This window comes from Sitophilus oryzae, unplaced genomic scaffold, assembly GCF_002938485.1.
Source record: "Sitophilus oryzae breed Bouriz unplaced genomic scaffold, Soryzae_2.0 scaffold_169_pilon_pilon, whole genome shotgun sequence".
Taxonomy (NCBI): Eukaryota; Metazoa; Arthropoda; class Insecta; order Coleoptera; family Curculionidae; genus Sitophilus; species Sitophilus oryzae.
In genome coordinates this window covers 277,054-299,935 of record NW_022146390.1, presented here as the reverse complement: position 1 = coordinate 299,935, position 22,882 = coordinate 277,054, and the positions used below count along the sequence as shown (strand labels likewise).

At 33.0% G+C, this 22,882-nt stretch overlaps 1 protein-coding gene and 1 long non-coding RNA gene across 2 annotated transcripts in view; one reads left to right on the top strand and one right to left on the bottom strand.

Moving 5' to 3' along the window:
• The window catches only part of LOC115881116 (carbonic anhydrase 6-like), a 77,083-nt gene extending 63,065 nt beyond the window's left edge, over window positions 1-14,018 (top strand). Inside the window, exon 7 of the mRNA XM_030898498.1 lies at window positions 13,750-14,018. Coding sequence (XP_030754358.1) covers window positions 13,750-13,857 — 108 coding nt within the window. The 3' untranslated portion in view covers window positions 13,858-14,018. The remainder of the gene's footprint in view (window positions 1-13,749) is intronic.
• Window positions 9,356-11,492, bottom strand: LOC115881117. The gene is made up of 2 exons (XR_004049991.1): window positions 10,025-11,492; window positions 9,356-9,757 (listed from the first exon to the last, which is right to left on the bottom strand). It is a non-coding gene; the product is annotated as an uncharacterized LOC115881117 (long non-coding RNA).
• Window positions 14,019-22,882: the final 8,864 nt, after the last annotated feature.

Genomic DNA, 22,882 nt, shown 5'->3' with positions numbered 1-22,882 from the left:
ACGAATAATATGTAACACATTTGTTTCACGAATTAACCTGTAACAATACTGGTAGGTACGTGCACAGATTTTTTCCTAGGTAACTTAAAAGTCGTTAAAAAGTCTAATTATATTTAAAGAAGATATAATTCCAACAAATTACATTATAAGGCCAATAATGCACAAGTAATACCATTAAAATTTTAGCGTTTTTAACTTGTGTAACATATTTCTTTAACGAATTAACCTGTAACAATAGTGGTAGGTACGCGCACAGATTTTTTCGCTAGGTAACTTATTAAGTCGTTAAACAGGCCTATAAAAGCTATAACAACATAGGTAACTAATATTTATAATTTAATTCGAGTTTTAATCTCAAATAATAAATGTTTTTACTGGTGTATTTCTGAAGTGTTCATTATTAAAAGTAGATATTCTTCAAGTTATGCGAAGTAATAAGTAATGTTTCCGGTGAGACCGCGTATATGTCACCGGATTCTGGTTAGTATAAAGACTTTTTCTATAGAAAGAGTTTTTTCTATATTTTCCTTTCAAAATAAGACTAATTTCTTCTTATTCTTTTAAATATTACAGTGTTTCTTTTTCCTAAAATGTTATACTTAATTTTCGCTTAAAATTAAAAAATCACAAATGGAGGAAAATATACGTTATTGAATAAAGTTTATACAAATCACTTTACCATAACAAAAAAGTAAAAACATGTCATGGCGGAAGATATTCAGGTGGCATTTCACACATTTATCTATTAAAATCGAGATTAAAATAATAAACTTGCGTAACATGTTATACACGAGATAGAAAGTTTCAGAATCGATTAATACGCAATACGCTACGCAGTCAACTTATTCCTATGCGCGGATGAGCGTCTTCAAGACTCTTCCTTCGGCCAGGGTCACGACGCCGCCGAAGAGGAATCGGCCTACGTTTGGCTAAACAGGCTGGACACGGTGGAGTACGATATTGGCGAGTCTGAATATTTATAAAAATTGCAAAGTAAAATATGTTGGAAAAATAATTAGTCCATACATATATAAAAGCTCAAAGGGTTTTTTTGTTGCATCCATCCCGCCGAAAGCGCTTTACCAATCTTGATGATTCTTTTTTTAAATGAAAGGTATATATGTGTAGATTTGTTATGAAGTATTTTTATAGTGCTTAATGGCTATTTCTTTGTGTAAAACGACTAAATACTAAAACATACCTGAAAACACCTACACACAATACCTCCAGAAATAAATTAGTTGTCATTGTCAGTGGTGTGTCAGTTAGATTATATATTACGTTTTTAGATATTTTAGAGTGAGTTGATGCCGCCAGCTTTAGATACATAAATATTAGCACAAAGGTTCGTTTAAACGACATTAGTGAATTAGCTACACAAAGCGATTTTAGGAAATTCATCCTCTTAGAGAGTAAAATTATCTCGGAACAGTTTGTTGTATGAAAATTCCTTACTATTTCGTCTAGAAGAATGAAATCCTACAAAAAGAATTAGAAGAAATTTTTGAAATTCATCAACCAAATGGGTAAAGTTAGTAAAAATTTATATAAAACTTGGTGACGTCTGGATTATACACATAAAAATTGGCACAAAGGTAAAGCGAATTTATGAAATTTATACCCTTAGGGAGTAAAATAGGGAATGAAAGTTTGCTGTACGAAAATGCAATACTATAACATTATAAACCAGACAGTATAAAATTTTATACAAGGGTTTATTTAGTGACATCATAAGGAAATATATCTTCCTCAATTATCCTTCAAAGAATAAAAAATAACCTATAAAGAGAGTATTAGTGCTCTTAATAAATAAAAAAAAGATGAAAAATAAAAAACATCTATATGTTCACTAGCTCTCTATAAAGAAGTAAAAAATCATTTAAATCAATGCATAAACGATTCGAGGTGTAACGCGAACGTAGTTGCGAGAAAAAGCTAGTAATTTATTAAATTATTTTATTTAACTCATTAATTTTCATTGAAAAGGAATTTTTGTAATTCGCCACTATATTAGTTAAAAACTAAGAAACTCATATCAAATTTAAGTTTTGCGATTTTGACTTATACTTTTTATAAAATCTGAACACATTTTAAAAGAAAAAAAGTTTTTGATAATATTTGTGTAGATTGACTACAAGTTGTATAACATAAATTTCTACGACCGGTCTACCTAGTAGTCTGCAGCATCGCCTTGTGGTGCAAACGTGGGCCTGTTAATCTGTGACGTGACGCACAACAGCCAAGAAAACAGAAGCGTGGCTAAGAATTTAGTAATTTAAAAAAAGTCTTTTAGATACAGTAGTAGGTATTAAAAGTTTTGTGTTTAAATGGGGTTTGCCTTTTAACAGTTAAAAATTATATCGTAAAATGTAACTTTCCGTAAGAATTCTTTTTTTTGCTTGCTTGTTTTACGGATAGGTGCGATTGCATAATTATTATTGATAATGTTTTATTTAATTTTAACATTACTACTTTTTCAGTGAATCTTTAAATCTGTTGTTTTTTGTTAAGTTCGTTATTTAAACATATGTATGTAATACACTCATATTAACACTAATCATATTTTTACGTTTTTATTCATCATTTTCAATGCCCCCCGGTTGCATCTTTGTAAAGGACTGTGAATTTTATATAATGCTAATTTTTAAATAATTATTCGTCTTTTTATTATTTCAGATACAAAATACTTAAATTAAAAAGTCTTCTTATTGAAAGGATTTCAGTCATACATTTTTATTAAAAAATGTTTCTTTTTATTTATTCAATATTAATTAGTTTTTTTAAGTTTTTACGACTCCAAAATGCTGTTACGTCAGCCGCATCGGCTGCCGACCGGGTCTCAATAAACTATCTTTCTCGCGCTTATAGATACTCATAAGACTTTATTGTCGCGCTCATTTGAAATCTTTATTCGCGTCTGGCAAGTATTAAATCCCATTGAATTTGTTTGGCCATTAACACATATTTTTTAATATCATCTAATAAACACGCTGTAAAAATTTTAGAATGCCTAAAGTATGTTTTCCAGGTATAATAATTAAACATATTTGGAATGATCTGGTTACACTTTAAACCCGAAAAAAAAAGTCTGGCATACTTATTTCTAGGTTAAATAGATGCTAACATTTAAGAATAAATAAATTTCAAGTTGCCTAAAGAATGTTTTTTGGTTTTATTTTTTTGCAAATGTTATGGGTTGCGCAGTAGCGAAATACCCCCAACCCCCCAGCCAGACATTTTTAGTTATTCTAGCTTGCCTAAAATATGTTCTCTAAATATGTCGTCAGCTCTTAGGCTATAATACTGGTAGCCTAAATTAAAACTCGCATATAGAAGAAATCGCAACCGGAGTTTCCTATGAGAGCCAATCGCAGGTTGCGATTGCGATTTTAAAATCGCTGCGATTGAATCGTAGTTTGCAATTACTTGTTCATCTCTACTTAAAATAAAACATTCAGATTTGTATCTAAATTAGATTAAACCTTAAAGGCATTAATAAATCGGTTATTGTCGAATAATTAATTGGTCAAAGTCATGTCAAAGTACTTATTTTCATAGGGAATGTTGTCTTATTCTTACAAGAAATTAAAGTTAAGATAATTTATTTACGCCCACTCACGGCCGCACAGAAAGTGTTTTTTGCGTTTTTAGCGTGAAGCGTCTTTTGCGACTAAAACAAAATAACACGATTATATTATAGGAGTGGTCCGACCACAAGCGTGTAGCGTTCGGCGTGTCTCGCAAAAAACAGAAATGAAAACAAATCAGTTTGTTTTCTGTAGCGTCTTTAGCGATTTCTAAGATGAGACCCCATCATAGACGGACATAATATTTAATAATACAATAAAAATAAATTAAATCGTATGCATTTTTTTTTTCATTTTAGGATATTATCTAAAAATATTTTTATAGAAAACATCTACTGTTTAGGAAGATTAAATAAATAAATAAATAAATGCCTCTATTGTCAAAAAATTTTTCAATTTGTAGACAAAGGTAAACTAACAAACAAAGTAAAAAAACAAGATACACAAACAAACAAACAAAATATAATACAAAACATTATACAAATAATATTGTCAGTCTTATTGTTAAAATAAACATTTATAAATGTTTACAATGTCAAAGAACAAAAAAATAAAAATAATATTCAAAAATATTTAGCTAGTTTATAGTAAAATATCAATGACCTCTAAATAAATTCATTTCGATGTCATTAGTAAATATAGCAATAGCAAACATTAGACCAGTGTTTACAAGATCAAATTCGATTTTCAAAATATAATTCATTAACGAAAGCGTAGAAAGCCTTGTCTAGTAAATAAGAATTCAAAAATAAGGAAGGAAGAGTCAATATTTTTAATTCTTTAAAAAAGTCCCGGCAATGAGTTCTGCTGTTTAGTCCCAGTGAATATCGAACAGCTCTCTTCTGGAGCTTGAAAATGCGGTCAAATTGAGTCGCGCAACACATACCCCAGAATGGAAGGGTATACCTGAGGTGCGACTCAAAAAGTGCACAATAAATAGTTCTAGCTACTGACAAGTTAAGCTCCTTAGAAACAGACCTTAATGCAAAACAGGCAGAGCTCAATTTTTTCGACAAAGCTTCGATATGTATGTCCCATTTCAGAGAATTGTCCATAACAAGCCCTAAGAATTTTACAGATTTTACGACGTCAATGCTGGTGTTGTTAAGTACAAAAGGCTGCAACGAGTTTTTATACGACAAAGCTTTAGATTTAGAAATGTTGAGACTCAGGAGGTTCGAATCGCACCAAGATTTAATGGTGATTAAGTCATTAGATATATTCCTATGAAGTGCCGTGATGTCCTTTTTTATATATAATATATGATGTGTGGCCTATCATCACCGGATTCTCTCTCGTTCAGGCCGGATAGTTTATTTGACGCGCTTGGCGTGATTTTTACGTTCTCTAGTCCACAACCCTGTTATCGCTCTGTGGAGGCGTTGTCAACATCGCTTCTGTCAACTCTCTGTGCTGTGGACTCACTTTTAGCACTCTGTAGCCTAACCTAACCATCCCGGCTTTTACAAATGGTAATTATTTAAATCTTGCTGTATAATCTGAATCAGCTGATATTTCAAAGTAACAGGTAAAGATGAAATATTATCCTTTTAGATTCGATATTATTACTGCATATTTTTAGGGTAGAGTTTTGGATGTCCCAACTTAACTTGTATTTGTATTTTGCTGGCACGTTGGCATCCCTTTTCTTTTGTCCTCCAGAATGTTACATGGAAGAAAGGACAGTTTCTTTGTTTATTATTGAGCCCTCGGAAGTAATTCGAGGTAGGTTTATTTTGTTTATTAAACCTTGTTTAGTTTTAAACAAGAGTTTCATATTTTTAGGGTCCAAGGTACGGACTATTTACAAGGTACGGGCATTATCCAAGGTCCTAGTAGTATCCAAGGTACGGGTAGTGTTCCCCTGTACCGTTATCTCATGGACGGACTGTGTCCAAGGTTATGGTCCAAGTTACGGACATTATCCAAGGTCCTAGTAGTGTTCCAAGGTACGGGTAGTGTCCCCATATTGCTACAGTATGGATACAGCGTAAGCCCCATGCTGCTTCGCTCCCATTTCTAAGCCTAGTCAGTAGCTACGGCTGTAGTGATTCATGGTGTCCTCATTCTGGTCCCTTTTGTTGTTTTGGCCAACAGGATCGCCGACAGACAGTACAGAGATGCGAGACCACCTCACGCTGTTACTGTTTGAAGCAGGATTACATGAAGAACAGCTAAGTGTAGATTTAAGTTCTAGTTTTACATTTAACATTTAAAACATTTTCAGTCTTAAACAATAACGTACATCTTAAGTAATATCGTACAGACTATGTTTAGTGGTTAGATTGTTAAGAACATTCATGTCGATTTAATATTTAAAATATGATTTAGATCTTAGGTTTCATTACATTACGTCTTGTAATGGTATTACTTTCATAGATATTTAGTACAACTCTTAACACCATTTTTTTTTGACATATAACCACTATATATTTATTAGAATTCTACACTGTCATGTACTAGCAAAGAACATCATGAAATATAGTCATTAGTTTTAAGTAATAAACAACTGTGTTTTCTTTCTCTGTTCATGCCTGGCGCCCAATATCTATATTTTTTTGTTTATTGTTATTGATTAGTTTTCTCTCTAGTGAAATACCTTATCCACGACTGCTCTACCAACGAAAAGCTGCCGTTCGCAGTGGTAACATTTATAAAAAAACGCTACAAGTTTTATACGCATAAAAAATAGTTTTTTACGGGCAATAAATAGTTTTATACACGAAAAAAATAGATTTTTACGTGTAACAGTTTCATTCGCGTAAATAACACGTCGCGTCACTACTATTTCTAAGCCGTTAACATGTTTCGTTACAACTAGCTCGTGTGTCACGGCTTTGAATTTTTACTCCCAGCGCACGTACAGAAGTTTCACTGCAAGAAGTCTTATAAACCAAGTCCTAAAATTGCGTTAGCAACTAGTAATATTAATATTTACTATTCTATTATATAATTATAATTATTTATTATGTTATATTATTATACGATCAAACGAACTTACCTGAAGTGAAGTTCGATCGTAATTATATGAGGCGTCCAGTCCGAATGTATTATCTTGATTTTTCTATACGTAGTACCGTCCCTGCGTGCACAATTTTAAAGCTATAAGCTAAATTCCCTCCCGCTACCAGTCTAGGTGGCCGCGCCGGCCCTGGCGCGGCGGTCGGTATTCATTTTCAAAGATTTATTCATTAATTCAAGCGACCATGGGGCAAAAACGGGAGGGGGTGGGAAGATAATACATTCGGACTGGACGCTCATATAATTATAGCCGATCGAACTTCACTTCAGGTAAGTTCGCTTGATCGTATAATTATATTCGCGTCCAGTCCGAATGTATTATCTTGATTTTTCTATACGTAGATGTTTAAAGAACTGATGGTTGCAAATTAATGAATGTGGTGCAGAAAGCATTTTTTTTTTGAGACAAAATAGCTGAAATTATAAATATATGTTTATTGAATGCAACCAAGATGAAACCAATTTAACGGCCATCAATACATGGATTTATTAAATTGTGACAATTTAACCTATACATATATGCATACTAAGCAGAGACAGAAACCCATAAGATGGCACTTCCATAAAGGATTCTGCCAAAATTGTTCAATTATACTTTATAAACCAGTTAACTCATCGTGTCGATAGAAATCCCTGTCTCAATGTAGAACTGCGTGGATAACTCGACTATAAGTGAGGTTTAACCTGATATATATTTTTTTTAAAGGTGTTTATAACCCATTGCTTAATATTTAAAAGGCCTTTTTTTTAAGCCTTTAGTGAGAAATTAAGATTCTCAATAATTTATTTTCCAAAATGCTTTAATTACGTCGATGAATTAAACCAGAGTCATCATATATATTAGGTTTCGATCCATACATTGGTATGGATATTGTGGACATTGATATAAAGTAGACACAGATATTGATCTGTGTCAATTTTATACCAGAAGTTTTATTATTATTTGTATTATTTATTTTTTTTTTTTTTTTGATAATTTTCAGTAACTATGATATGCATATATAATTATATACTGATTAAAAACAAACTGACATCTGTCTCTGATATCTAAGGTTAAACGTGAAACCAATATATGATTTATTATTTTCATAGCAGTTCACGGCAAGAATTATATAATCTATTTATATACGTAAAACTGCAAGAAAACTATTTCTACTTTATGATTTAATTGATATGTCTATTCTTTCCGAAATTTCTAGATAAGAAAGTAGAACTGTTAGGGAACATTTATGGTAAAATTTTAATGCAGTAAACCTTAGACACATCATATCTTACAAAAGCCTCTTTCAACGAGAAACCATCCAGATATATTTAAGAAAAAATTCAAAGTCTGCGAAAGTTTACATTAATGTTATTATAATCATCTCTTTCGAAAGTGTATTGTAGAGGAGAAAATATATATTATATACTGTAAGCTTAAGAAAAAACTAACTTTTGTTTCGATAATTTGCACAAAGTCTGTCACTTTGTCAAAATGTATAAAGTATTGGCCAAAACACAACACTGCTTTTATAGACCGAAATGGGTAAATATAAACTCTAAATGTAGATGGTGAGTATTCCAACATATGAAAGTCAAAGATTTACATAAACAAATTAGCATTTAACAGCCGTTATCATAAGGACCTCCTTTTGAAATGAGACACAGTTACGTGTTCTTAAGATTTAGAATAAAACTTACATTTCCATTAGAATAGCTTTAGCCAAAATAGAGAAATTTCTTTAGCCAAAATAGAGAAAAATAGGAGACGTTTTTTTTTCTTTTTATATATATACACACACACACTACATATTAGCTATGAAAATCTAGGATATTAGCTATTTTATTATTATATACATATTTGAGTTATTATATTATTAGCTGGTCAGCTAAGTTGATTACTTTTAATGACTTGGAGGTCAACGTTAAGTTGGTTGTCGCCTATTTTATGGTAGGAGGCTGGCAAGGCAGCAAACTGGAGGAATTGGCCGCTCGTGCCTCATGTATCACCCCCTCTTTTTCAAAGAAGGAAGGTAAAGACATATTCGAATATCTGTCACAAATATCTGGATACATTCCGTTGTTTGTATCTTTTCCTCTAAGCAAGGTTCAAACGTAAATTTATCCAGAGGTCCTTCTTCCTCATGATTTTCATTTGAAAATCCTTCAGAGGGAAAAATAGTTGATACCTTTCGTACAAGATACCGTCAACCACATTAGGACTATGCGTCCGGTATCTATAACAACCGTCCATATTTGTTCCATGATATATTTATGAATATTTTTCTCTTCCTTTAAAAGCATATTAAGTCTACGACGACTATTGTTAAATTTTATAACCCAGATATTTTTTTTTTATTAAGAGTTTGATTTCGAAAATATGCTGGACTTCATCTTAACAATTATGACACAGGAGAGGATAGGCGACATGCCATGGCTCCTTGGTAAATTAGGGAGCTAAAATATTTTCTCAGATATAAAAGTTGGACCTTGTTCTGTGCTGAAGCCAGATCATTAGCTAAGACTGAATTCGTCTCCCGAAAATGTATCATCATCGAAGAGTCGAATGTTCTGTAGTCTCTTTGGATTGCCCTTCCCCCAACAAACTGCACAAATCGCTAGATTTGGTTATTTTCCTCTTCCTAGTTGCTGACCTTGTGTTCGATCTGTTATGAGATAGTGACACTTAAATAACGACTGTCCTGCTTTTTGAACGTACAGCCTTATAAATATAATGTGTGGGGGAGTTTTCCTGTTGAAATATATCGTTTTTTTTTTGAGGGTCTAAAATTTTTAGATTTATCACTTGAAATTCTTTTGTGAAATCTACTTCTACGATAACGAGACCGAGAACGTCATTTATAAAGGAATCCCTTTCACACGGAGAAGGGCATTCACTAAAATTAAAAAATTTTGTATCATTGAGACAACAACACTTCGGTTATTATAATATTATCTCGATAGCGAGCTCTGGAATATCTTAAAAAAGGAATCCCTCTCACACGGAGTAGAGGATTATCTAAAAGTACTAACCTTTGTCTCGCTATGAAAAGAACACTGGGAGAAGAACAGTCCGTGTTTATACAATATTCCTCATCCCTTTGTTTTCTCCTTTCCTCTAATCCCCACATTTCGGGATGTACTTCTATTTATTTCCATCCAATATTCGTCTAAAAATAAATATTCTAAAAGACTTACATGTAATACGTGTAATTAATTTTTCGATAAGGCTATCGATAACGTATAAAAGAAATCCCTCCCACACGGAGATGGGCATTCTCTAAAAGTACGAAATTTTGTCTCACTGGGAGATACAAATATTTGGCACCTAAATATATAAATAATATTCCCTTGAGAGTGAGATCTAAAATCTCATAAAAAAAGAAATCCATTCCAGAGATAGGCATTTTCTAAAAGTACAAAATTTTGTTTCATACCTTATTTCATTGCTGGGAGATAAAACACTTCGGCATTTATAGTACTCTGTTGATTGCGAGATCTAGAATCTCATATAATAGGAATCCCTCTCACGAAGAGAAGGGCATTCTCTGTAAGTACGAAACTTTGTCTCACGGAGAGGACAACAGTTCGATATATATATGTTATTCTCATTTTTTCTTTTTGTCTAATTCCATTGTTTCCTCCTTGCCTCTAATTTCCATATTTCGAAATTTGCTTTTACTTTAATTATTTCCATTCATTATTTAATTTCCTAAAAATAAGTATTATAAGATACTCACCGGTAATACGTGTAATTAATATCTCGATAGGGGATATCAACAATGACTTATAAAAGGAATCCCTCACACGGAGACGGCCATTCTCGAAAAATGAGAAATTTGACTCCCTGGGTGATACAACACTTCGGCACAACTTCGGTATTTATAATATTCTCTTGATAGAGAGATTTAGAACCTCATACAATAGGAATCCCCCTCACGAGGAGAAGGGCATTCTCTATAAATAGGAAACTTTGCGTCACTGGGAAAACAACAGTTCGATATTTATAATATTATTTGATAGCCAGATTTCTAACCTCATATAATAGGAATCCCTTTCACGAGGAGAAGGGCATTCTCTAAATAGGAAACTTTGTCTCACTGGGAGCACAACAGTTCGATATATACGATATTCTTATTGCTTTCTCCATTTGTCTACTTCCATTGTCTCCTCCTTGCCTCTAATTTCTACATTTAGAGATTTGCTTCCACTTCAATTATTTCCCTCCATTATTTAATTACCTGAAAATAAATATTATAAGATACTTACCTGTGATACCTGTAATTTATCTCTCGATAGTGGGATATCAATATTGACTTATAAAAGGAATCTCTCTCATATGGCCATCCTCTAAAAGTACGAAATTTGACTCACTCGGAGATGCAACACTTTGGCATTTATAATATTCTCTTGACTGCGAGATATAGAACCTTATATAAATGAGAATTCCTCTTACAAGGAGAAGGACATTCTTTACACGTACGAACTTTGTCTCACTGAGAGTACAACAGTCCGATATATATAATATTCTTATTGTTTTCTTCTTTTATCTAATTCTAATATTCCGTTATTTACGTCCACTTCGTTTTTCTCTAAAAATAAATATTATACAATACTTACATATTGTTCCTTGTGTTCTACCTAGCTGTAGAACACCGTATATTACATAGTAATATCCAAAATGAGTAGAGAATAAACAAAATGGCTTCATCGATCTACGACGAAGAAATCGGAGAGCTACGATCCGCACTGCACCGTGCACGAAAGACGAATGAATACCGACCGCCGCGCCAGGGCCGGCGCGGCCACCTAGACTGGTAGCGGGAGGGAATTTAGCTTATAGCTTTAAAATTGTGCACGCAGGGACGGTACTACGTATAGAAAAATCAAGATAATACATTCGGACTGGACGCGAATATAATTATATTATATTTATAACACACAAGTAACCACAAAACTACAACGTAAAAAATTTATACTCAAATAAACTAAATTTCGTAAAATAAATGGCAAATAATAATGATTTTGTTACACACACCACTGGGACTAGCAGTAGATTGTGTTTGTCGCCAAACATAGGCCCCGGCCCGTTCAACGATGGATCCGAGCATATCTGTATCTTCGTCTCTTCAACGCTAACCGCTCCGATCTGGCCTATCTCTTTCTCACAGGATTGGTTGTTGAACGGGCCGGAAATCCACGAACTTGCGACGTTACTAATTGACATCTTGATAGAAACTGCAGACCTGTCGCTGCTCTTGCATTTTTTGCATCTCAGTCTTATTTGCGATTTTACCGTTTGAAGCGTTTTTTGCGATTTGTGTCCATTAACAACACGCAAAAGAAGCGGCAGGTCTGCCGTTTCTATGAATATGTCATTTAGTAACGCAAGCTCGTGGATCCCCGGGCCGTTCAACAGTCAGTCCTGTGAGGAAGAGATAGGCGAAATCGGCGCGGTTAGTGTTGAAGAGACGAAGATAAAGATATGCTAGAATTGAATTGTGGACGGGCTGGGGCGTTATATTTGGCGACAAACACAATCTACTGCTAGTGCCAGTGGTGTGTGTAAAATAATTATTGTTATTTACCATTTATTTTGCGAATTTTAGTTTATTTGTGTATAGTTTTTTTATGTTGTAGTTTTGTGGTTACTTGTTATAATTATAATATAATAAATTATTATAATTATGTTATAATAGAGTAGTAAATATTACTGGTTGCTAATGCAATTTTAGGATATGACTTATGAAACTTTTTGAAGTGAAACTTTTTTACGCGCGCTGGGAGTAAAACTTCAAAGCTGTGACACACGAGCTAGAGAGACGGCCCTGACACACGAGCTAGTTGTAACGAAATGTGTTAACGGCTTAGAAATACGTAGTGACGCGCCACACGTAGTCCACGTGTAATATTTATTAAAATATTGATATTTTAATACAAATTTTGTAAAAGTAAATCAAATTATTACATGTAAAAAACCATTCGTTACACGTAAAAAACTACTTGTTACACGTAAAAACCTATTTTTATTATTTTTTTATTATACGCGAATAAAACTTTTGCACGTAAAAAGCTATTTTTTAGGCATATAAAACTATTTGTTACTGATAGAAAACTATTTTTGACGCGGGTAAAATAATTTGTTACTGGTAGAAAACTATTTTTTACGCGTATAAAACTATTTGTTACTGGTAGAAAACCATTTTTTACGCTAAAAGAACTATTTTTTACGTGCAAAAATCTATTTGTTACACGTAAAAAATACTTTTTACGCGTGAAAAGCTTATTGTTTCTGGTAAAAAACCTTTTTTACGCCAAAAGAAATATTTTTACGTGTAAAAATCTATTTGTTACACGTAAAAACTAATTTTTACGCATCAAAGACTTAATATATCTGGTAAAAAAACTTTTTTAGGCAACAAAAAAAATGTTTTTTACGTGTAAAAATCTATTTGTTACACGTAAAAAACTAATTTTTACGCTTCAAAACCTTACTGTATCTGGTAAAAAAAGTTTTTTAGGCAACAAAAATAAAATTTTTAGGTGTAAAAAAATTTTTGTTACACGTAAAAAACATTTTTTACTAGCAAACCACTACTCGCTACAGGTAAAAAAATATTTTTTACGCAAAAAAAATATTTTTTATGAATAAAAAACTATTTTTTGCACCTAGAAAACTATTTTTTACACGTATAAAACTATTTGTTACCCGTAAAAATCTATTTGTTACGCGTAAAGAACTATTTGTTAAGAATTAAAAAATATTCCTTTAATTTAATATTTTTTCAAACATTTCCTTCAAATTTTTGAATTTAATAGAATCTTCCTAAACAGTAGATATTCTCTATAAGAATATTTTTAGATAATAGGTACCCTAAAATGTAAAAATATGCATACTATTTGATTCATTTTTATTGTATTATTAAATATTACGTCCGCCTATGACGGAGTGTCATCTATGAAATCGCTAAAGACGCTACAGAAAACAAATTGATTTGTTTTCATTTGCGTTTTTTGCGAGACACGCCGAACGCTAGACGCTTTTGGTCGGGCCATTAATATCTTCCTATTTTAGTTGCAAAAGACGCTTCACGCTGAAAACGCAAAAAACGCTTTCTGTGTGGCCGTGGGCTAATGTTAACTAACCCGCGCATTTTTGCAGTATATGGATCTGAAGCATATAAAGGACGAAAATGGTACTTTATTAGAATTTACCAATAGGGATTTGCAAGAGATTAATGGAAGAACAATTAATTTGCAAAAATCGTAACAATGTGTGACACTGAATAGGATAAGTGATAAAATTAATATTTTCTAACAACTTATTATTTACCAGCAGTATAGCAATACAATTGAAGTATATGAAGAATTCTGCACAAAAATATATGAATTTAACGATTCTGAATATTAATAAAACTACCTGTCAAATAATTTTCCGTGTTTTTCTAGTAAATTTACAATATAATAAATTCTTTATATAAAACTCCTTATTTGGAGATCTAGTCGATCTATTAATTTTAAGGTTGCCTCTGTAGGAGTTCTTGGGAGATGGACTGCCAAGTAGTGAGGGAAATACCAGTTCCACATTAGTCGCGTTACAATAGCGACCGTTCCAGAGTGTAACAGTCAAATTTCCTCGCAACGACCTCTGTGTGCTAGCTCATAAATTATCGCAAATAACTATTATTTTTGCATCATGTTTACTATAATTTTATTGTTAAATATTATTTTATTTAAATTTTACGATTATGCAACCCGATATACACAGCTTCAGCTCCACAATATCGTCACTGGCCCAGCATTAGAATTTTTGTCGACCTCTCTTTATCTTTGGTCATCACTTGTCACTTGTCACTGTCAGATCAAGCCAGATGTTTTTGGATTTATTTATCCTTTGTTTGGTTATTGAAATTTTATAATTATCAGATAAAATTTCGTAGTTAAATTGGTTATTTTTGATGTGGATCGCAGTGTGCAATTCGTTCATTAATTGTGGGAATTTGTGAGTTAAGTTCGTTCATTGACCGGATATGAAATATGACAATGGAAAATATTCTAGAACGTCATTTTTTATTTATGCCTTTTTGTGAGTTGGACTAGTCAAGATATATAGTTCTCTATCTATATGCTGGAGGGAGATTTCCGGTTGAAATCTGATTTTGTGAAGGAAATCGAATCCTTGCATCATTTCTTGTGTACCCAGTGTACCCACCGTCCGAATGTCGTGGTGAAGAACTGGCTGCCGTTTCGTGAAGCATTCCCTGTTGGTGAATAGCAGGTCTTCGTAAAGAAGGATTAAGGCTTCCGAAACACATTTGGTCAGAGACATGGTTGGATTTTGATGATTTTTATGGACCGCCGACCAATTTCCGCAATGGGATTAAAATAGCCAAATTTTCCGACCGATATTCCGATTCCACGTGCCCAAGAAGTCCCCGAATAGTTCCAAGGTATGCTATAATTCTTCTGCCTATTCAGTCAATGCTCAACTGATTTTTGTTCATATTGTTGACTGGTTTTCGACTTTTCCACGCCCACGTGGTGTAGAAAGATTAGTTGAGTGTTATCTTTCTTAAGTCTTATTTGGTTGTTCGTAATTGTAGAGCAAGGAGACCGATCCAGACCGTAGCACAGAACAGTCCAGAATTCCATTCGTTCCTGTTGTCCGTGTAGAGGTACCCGTTGGACATCATAAACCCTCGTTGAGGTAAAGTTCAGATTTGATTAGTCCTTCTTTATTACCTTTATTACGTTGTGCTAGTCCTTGTTCTATAATTGAGGCTCTTTTCTAAGACAACCAATATTATTTAGGGTTTTTTATGTTCACCATTTGAAACCTCAACAACTTGCCTTTCATCTGTACGTCTGCTGACATCCGTGGGCTCCAGTGACAGTACACCGAGCTGCTGTAGCCACCCCATATGTGCCATAGCTATACACCGTAGCTCAGCCAGAGGAACTTCCGAATTGTTTCAAGATTGTACATCGATTAGAGTAAGACTGTATAATTTTAGTTTAGATTTAGTTTGATATTTGTAATCTACCCAGGATATTGTACTTAGTTTAAGTAAGGGGGATTATGACGTCATACTTTTAGTTAGTTTTCTTGATTTAAATTTTATTCTACTTCTCAACGTTTATTCATTTCCATTTCTTTAAATATTAACTTTTAATATTTTAATAAAATGCTTAAACATTTTTAGTAGTATTATTTGCAGTCTAGTCTCATAGTTAAGTTAGAGTCACTTAAGTTTAAATAATTATAGTAACATTTGAAGTTCATGGTAGTTACACTCAACAGTTCGAGGTTAGTGTTGAAGTCTACTTAATAGTTACATCTTTATTGTCGAGTTCATAGAGTATAATCTCGTGGCGCCCTTTTATTAATATCTTTGAACCCCGACCACCCGGCTGTTAAAATTAAAAAGCTAGTGGCCTCTATGCAATTCATTCAGATTAAGTAAACTTTGTGTTTTATTGAACTTCAAATTAGAAAGGGCGTGGCAAGAGAAATACCGCGACAAAATACCGCGATTTTGTAACTGAAGCTTCGGCTTCCAAAGTGTTGCTGTTCCCCCCTATGCGGTATTTCTGATCACTGTACCAACCTAATCTTCTCCCTGCCGTTATATCTGTGTCCATGCAAATTCATAAACAATAACAATTCATAAACCGCCCAAATTTATAAACAATAAACAACACGCAGATGGCTAGAAGAATTTAGCTATTTTATCTTTTAATTTCGAAAATAAAACTATCAAATAAAAAATATAAAATAATATAATTTATTGCTATTTATTACTTTTTATTTGCTATCGTTTCTTCAGATTGAAAAATAGCTTTTTATAGGTTTTATATTTCTGCCAATAACATTTAAATTTATATTACAGTACTACTGTATTGTAGCGTTTTTATTTCTTTTCTAAAAAATTAAATTTAAATATTTAGATTTTCAATATTTATTCTAACGCCATCTATTCACTACATGTCGAACTTACCAAACTTCATATCATATTACAGTTCACTTTTCTCGGTCGTTTGTTATGACACAAATTAACTATAAAGGATTTTAGATAAGCCGATTTCAAGTAATTTAAGAAAAACTTAATCTACTTTTAAATTAAAACTGAACAGGTAACAATGCAAAACCAGGCAAATGCCAACGTACCTTAAGTTGTCATCCTATAATTTTGTTAATATCAAATTATATTTTCAAATCGCTAGGCTTTTGCCTCATTCAAACCAGTTTTAAATTACAAAAATGCATTCCGGGGACACTATCCGTAGATACTATAATGTAGTAGTGCAGACAGCACAAAATATTACATTTGACAATGATAAAATCGTAGGTTGACATGGTATATTGACATTTGACTGGTTTTGCATTGTTACCTGTTCAGTTTAAATTTAGAAATAGATGCAGTTTTTTTTAAAGTACTTAAAATCGGCTTGTCCAAAATTGTTAAAATTTGGCAAATGTTAAAAAACCTATTTACGACTTAGCTGTAAAATTAATAGGGAAGCCAATGAATGTTTGGACGGTTCTTTGATAAGAACGATGTGTTTCAGATTAAAATGATGTAATTTTTAAAACAGTAAAAAGTTTTTATTCAGATTTAAAGTTTAAAATTTAAAAATACAAGTGTTATGTAGTGCGTATATACTTTATTGATCATAAATAACTTATAATATTTATGTGAAGTTATTTTATAATCGTGTTACAATTTACCAGTTTATTTTAACTATTTACTATCCTAGTTGAATTATTTTCTACGAAATTGGTAGAAAAAATTTACAGTTCCATATAAAAATCTTGCATACTAAAACAAAAATGAATTTTAGAAATATAACTATGAAAATAATCGAAGAAGAATAAATGTTTTATCCAATAAGCTAGATATATTGGTTATGATATAGATTGATATGATACAATTATTGTTAATGTATTTACCCCAAGGAGGCCTGCTTTATTTATTGGGGAATTAATGCCAGCATACAGATTTTTATTTTTTTGGGCTTTTCCTAAAATTATCATATATAATTTTCTATTCTGAGTATTCCAATTATACCATGGAAGATTAAATAATACTGTATAGAATTCTTCAAATTAAAAAAAAATATATTGTCACAGTTTGATCAGTGGGGGCTTAACCATGAGGTCAAATGGTCAATGCCCCCCCCCCCCGCACGAAAAAAAATCAGGAGAAAATTAGAAAAACTTATTTAAATTATACTTTTTGTAAATCACTTATTTTCATCCTAAAATATTCAAAACTATTCCCAATTTATCCAATTTTCGCTAGAAAACATTTTATTTTACCCATTTTCTCTACTGCCGGTCAAAGTTTCATTTTGTCCTTTGTTCCCGCTATGTTTTACACGTATTATAAACTCCAAGTGTCGCGGGTCGTGACGCCAACAAGGTAAGGTGTACTACGTATAGAAAATATAATGGGTTAATTGGCCATTAACCGCGTCATTCATAGAAGGATTTCTAAGGCAGTCAACTTTATATACACTTGTATTTGGTAGTTTACTGACAGACGATATAAAAAGTGGCGGTTTTTGTCTTTGTCTAGAAACCAGCGTGTTATTATTGTAGTTTGTAATATTGTTTATTAGTTGAGAATCAATATATTTGATTAAGAAATATCGGGTGTGTCCATACAGTGAATACAGGGTGTCCCAGAAATAAGTGCAAGTATTTTATGGGCTGGTAGATCTCGATAAAAGAAACATATTTTCTCTTTATCGTTTTTCACATAAGTCCAAAATAACCGAATTATTTTACTTTGAAAATTTCCAAAAAAAAATATGTTTTTGCTAAAATTTTGAGAACCACTAGATCTTTTCTGGATTTTCTTTCTTGTAAATTTAATCTAATACTTACGTTGCCACATTATCAAGAAATTATGTTTTTTTACTAAAAACTAAAAAAAATTTTAGTTTTTAGTAACCAAACCAAACCAAACCAAACCAAAAATTTTTTCAAAAAATTTCGTTTCGCGAAAAAAACCTCATAGGCGTGTTCTGGGGTTGAACTATACTACTAGTTAAAATATTTGCACTTATTTCTGGGACACCCTGTATAAATATATTACAGGATTTCAGTCATATCGCTGGAAAAATTTCGTCGTTCGGACAGTTTGGGTGTTTATAAGAACTCAAATTATAAAACAATAACCTAGGTTTTTGTATCGTTTATCGCGTATTGCGTATAAAGGACGGTCCACATTTGCTATATAACACTGCTGTATAGCAAAGTTATATAACATGTTACATGTTTTTAGTCATATTTAGCAAATTTCGCTGCTATATAATTAATAATGTTTTTAAAAGACAGAAACACACCACGAGAACAGCCGAGGAAGGTACTGAAAAGGTAAGCTAATCGAGTTCAACTATATCTAGATCTTGCGGACTCAAAACCGCTTTTTTCTCGACTTTCTTTCTCTTTCTTCAAAAATAATTACGCACGCCGCTTGTGCGAGCAGAACCTCTTTCTCGTCAAAACGATTCACTATTACGAAAACTATAATGTGGACGGCTCTCGTTTTTAAACATGTTATATGTAGCTTCTTAAATAGCAATGTTATATAACATGTTACTATATGTGGACCCTCCTTAATGTTTGGTTTAGTCAGTATAAATCAATATTTAAATTTTAATTTTAGTTGCCGTAGCTTTGTTGTAGCCGAGGGTTTTTGAGATGCAGCGCGAAATTTGTGTACTTAGGTAATAATTCATAATTTTCTGGTTCTGGATAAATGATGAATTCTTGTTGGCTGATTCTGGAATAGATATTTTCAAATAGACAACATATGGTGTTTATTTTGTAAAATCGCGCGGTTAAAAGAAAACAATTGCTAACTAACGAAATGTTGATATTTTGGTGAAAATTTGAAATGCCCTGTGGTATAAGACATCAAGGAATTTAAGAATTATTTTATCATCTAGGTACATACTTTCTCAATAGTTTGTTTTTTGGTTTATTCCAATAGCCCTCTTTATTTTTGTTAGAGATATGTGGGATATATATAGTTATTTATGTTGGAGATTCGCTTATGAAGAAAACACTAACATTTTTTCGTAATTTTTACATTAAAAACATGCTGTTGTGTCTGGTCCTAGTCGACAGACTTAGGAAGTTGTGGTCCCGAAGCAGGCCTTTTTGACATAAGATTTGCTTCGTTTAATCTTTTTATTGCAGTCCGTTCACTGACATGTACGTTCCTTAGGTGCAATTCATTCTAGGGGTGGGGCTAGGGGGGCTTAGCTCCCTCTGGCTCAAAATTAGCCCTCCCAGATGTTTGGTACGGTTCAATAAAACCACGTGATATAGTGCGATTCTACGAGCAAAGCTGAGCAACAATCGTCAGGTTCTCATGGTTAATCACCAAAGTTATTGATATTAAAACAAATAATTTGTAATGTTGCCAAATTATATAAAAAGATTTAAAAGTAGTACCTCGTAGGTAATTATATATAGAGAAACTATAGTTACAACTGGTTGAATTTGACTCTTTATGTCAATTTAGTAATATACCTTCGTACTATTTTGCTAGGCGTAAAAGTGCTTTACTTTTATGTCTAGGCGTTAAAATGACTTTTTTATATCACGTCGCAAAAATTAATACTATTGTAACGTTTAAAAAAAATACAAAAATGTTCTTCGGTAAAGTTAGTGTATTGTACAAAGATTGTTAGTGTATTCTACTATAGATACCATAGTAAATTATGTTACATAGATTACTATGTTATATGTGATTCTACTAAAGACTAATGTTCTTTCGTAGAATATCAGTTTTAAGGTTCTGAGTTTGAAATTCCTAATCTAAAAAATATCCTACGATTAAATGTATCTACAGGGTGGGCCAAATTGGATTCTTTTTAAGGGAAAACATCCTTGTCTATAGGAGATAGACGAAAACTATCTATAATATCCGTGTCTGGAGCTCAATTTTTATCAAAAACATAATGGTAAAAACCGCACATCAATATCTGTTACCGTTTCGAGTTACGAGGTGTTTTTCAAAAATGTTCATTTTTAACAAAACGCTGTAACTTTTTTGCTATGGAAAAGTTTGTATTTTTATGAAAACATTTTAAAAAAGCACCTTTTTACGTAGAATTAATAGTTTAGTATAATTTTCTTGAAATTAATAATTTAAGAGTTGTCAACAGAAAATTTGATTTTTTATATGGGACGTCCTGTATATTATTAATTCATTAAAAACAATTTAAAATTACCTTTCTAAAAATATAGCATACTTGATATTTCGCCCACTTTGAATAAGTAGGCTTTGAACGGTGCCGACTAATACAAAAAAATTCTAGCTGTGAGCAGCAATTAAGACGAACATAATATTTGCAATGAGAGATGCAGAATTTTATAACACTTTATAGTATATTTGACAACATCACAACATCAAAACATTTAAATTATATCTAATAATAATAAAAATAAATACAAACCGAGAGATTGAGATTTTGCTACAGGTGTTTGACATGTCGACCGTCTTCTGTTATGGACAGACGGGACCGTTTTTGAACATTTTTTGCCGAATTCATTAACTCAGTGGCGGTGAAAAATACCCACGCATAACCGCTAAGTACTTCTAATTGTTGTCTAGATTATACGGGCAAAAGTCCACAGGCGCTAAGTCCGGCGGCCTCGACGGCCAACGGCTGGAATCTTGGTTAGCTAATCATTATTCTCGAATTGGCTGCAAACGTTTGCTGATAACTTCAGCGTTCTGAGGCGGTGTCTCGTTTTGCTGAAAAAATATGTTTTCGAGTTCCATTAGGGACAGATCGTCAATAAGGGGTCCAAAGGAATTCATTTCGAAGGATGATTTAATTTTATAACAAAATATTAAGTGTGCTATATTTTTGGAGAGGTAATTTTAAATTATTTGCAGATATGTGGTTTTCACTATCATATTTTTGATAAAAACTGAGCTAAGATAGTATTAATTTCATGGTATTATTAAATAAAAAACGAAAACATATTATGAACAAAAAATCATTGTTTCTTTAAACTTTTATCCTCAAACCAATATTACCTTAAAGAAGAAACCAATATTACCTACGGCTCAGGGCTTGAGCCCCCCCAAAAGTCGGTGTCTAGTTGCGCCCCTGCGTATAAGTCTCGATTCGAAATTCGAAACTCACATACGAAGGCTGTTGGACGTCTAGCATATGCGCTTGCCTTAAACCTGTTAGCGACATTATTGTGAGCTATATTATGTTCAATTAAAGCAACTATAGCGGATACAACTTCTGGACTTAAAACCATCTCTGCTAGCGTAACTGCCCAACACCAAAGAATATCTTAATACCCCCAACACCCAACAGACAATAATAATATTGTTACGTTTTTCGTCGGTTCCGTATGGATAGAAAGTCACAATTTATTTAAACACAATTTATTTAACACTAATTAACAAAAACAATAACGATAAAAGACTTAAAGAACTATTTATAACTTATTTACAATTTATCTAATTATTTATCTAACAGGAATTTATTTTGAATTAGCGCGGCGATTGTAACTGTACGCGTCGACCGGTTGTTTTTCTCTATCTTCTTCAGGCTTCAGGCGCCGGCTTATATAGGAGAGAAACAGACAATCCAGATTTTTTTAGAGAATTCTTAGATTATTCTTTCTTCGTGGAGCGTATGAGCCATAGCAGAGTGGCCGGCCTAAGGCCGAGTTTACACGGGTCCGCAACACTGCCCCCTTCTTAGATACATACTCGTCCCGAGATGTACACGGTGAATGAAGGTTGCAAAACTGGCCCCTGGTACATTGAGATGTCTGGTAGAAAAAAACAGTCTACAGTTTTCACGCCCGATCTCAGCTTTGGGTTGTAGCAGGAAACGAGGATTTCGATTCCCGTAAATCTAAGCAAGACTTCAATCATGCTCCGGATTGTACGCCAACTCAAACTATCGAGTCCACACGCCAGCTTCGGAATGGCTAATCTTGTAATGTTGTGGTTTAGCAAGGCTTCACTCAATTCAATCAGGGTCTTCCATAGATTGAGATAATTTGGCTTACTCGGCGACCATTCCTTGTTGACCAGGTAGAAGATATGTCTTGCTTGATCATGTGCATTGTCGGTCGCCTCAAGACGCTTCCAACCTCTGAATCTTGTCGGTGTAGTTCTCCGACACGCCCAAACTTCTCATTGAACGTCGCAGCGATTCCTCTGGACATCCGCAAATCTCGGGCCACACAGTGAGCGAACGAATAACCAGGAAGCACGGAAAAGAGGTCTCGTTGTTCTTCT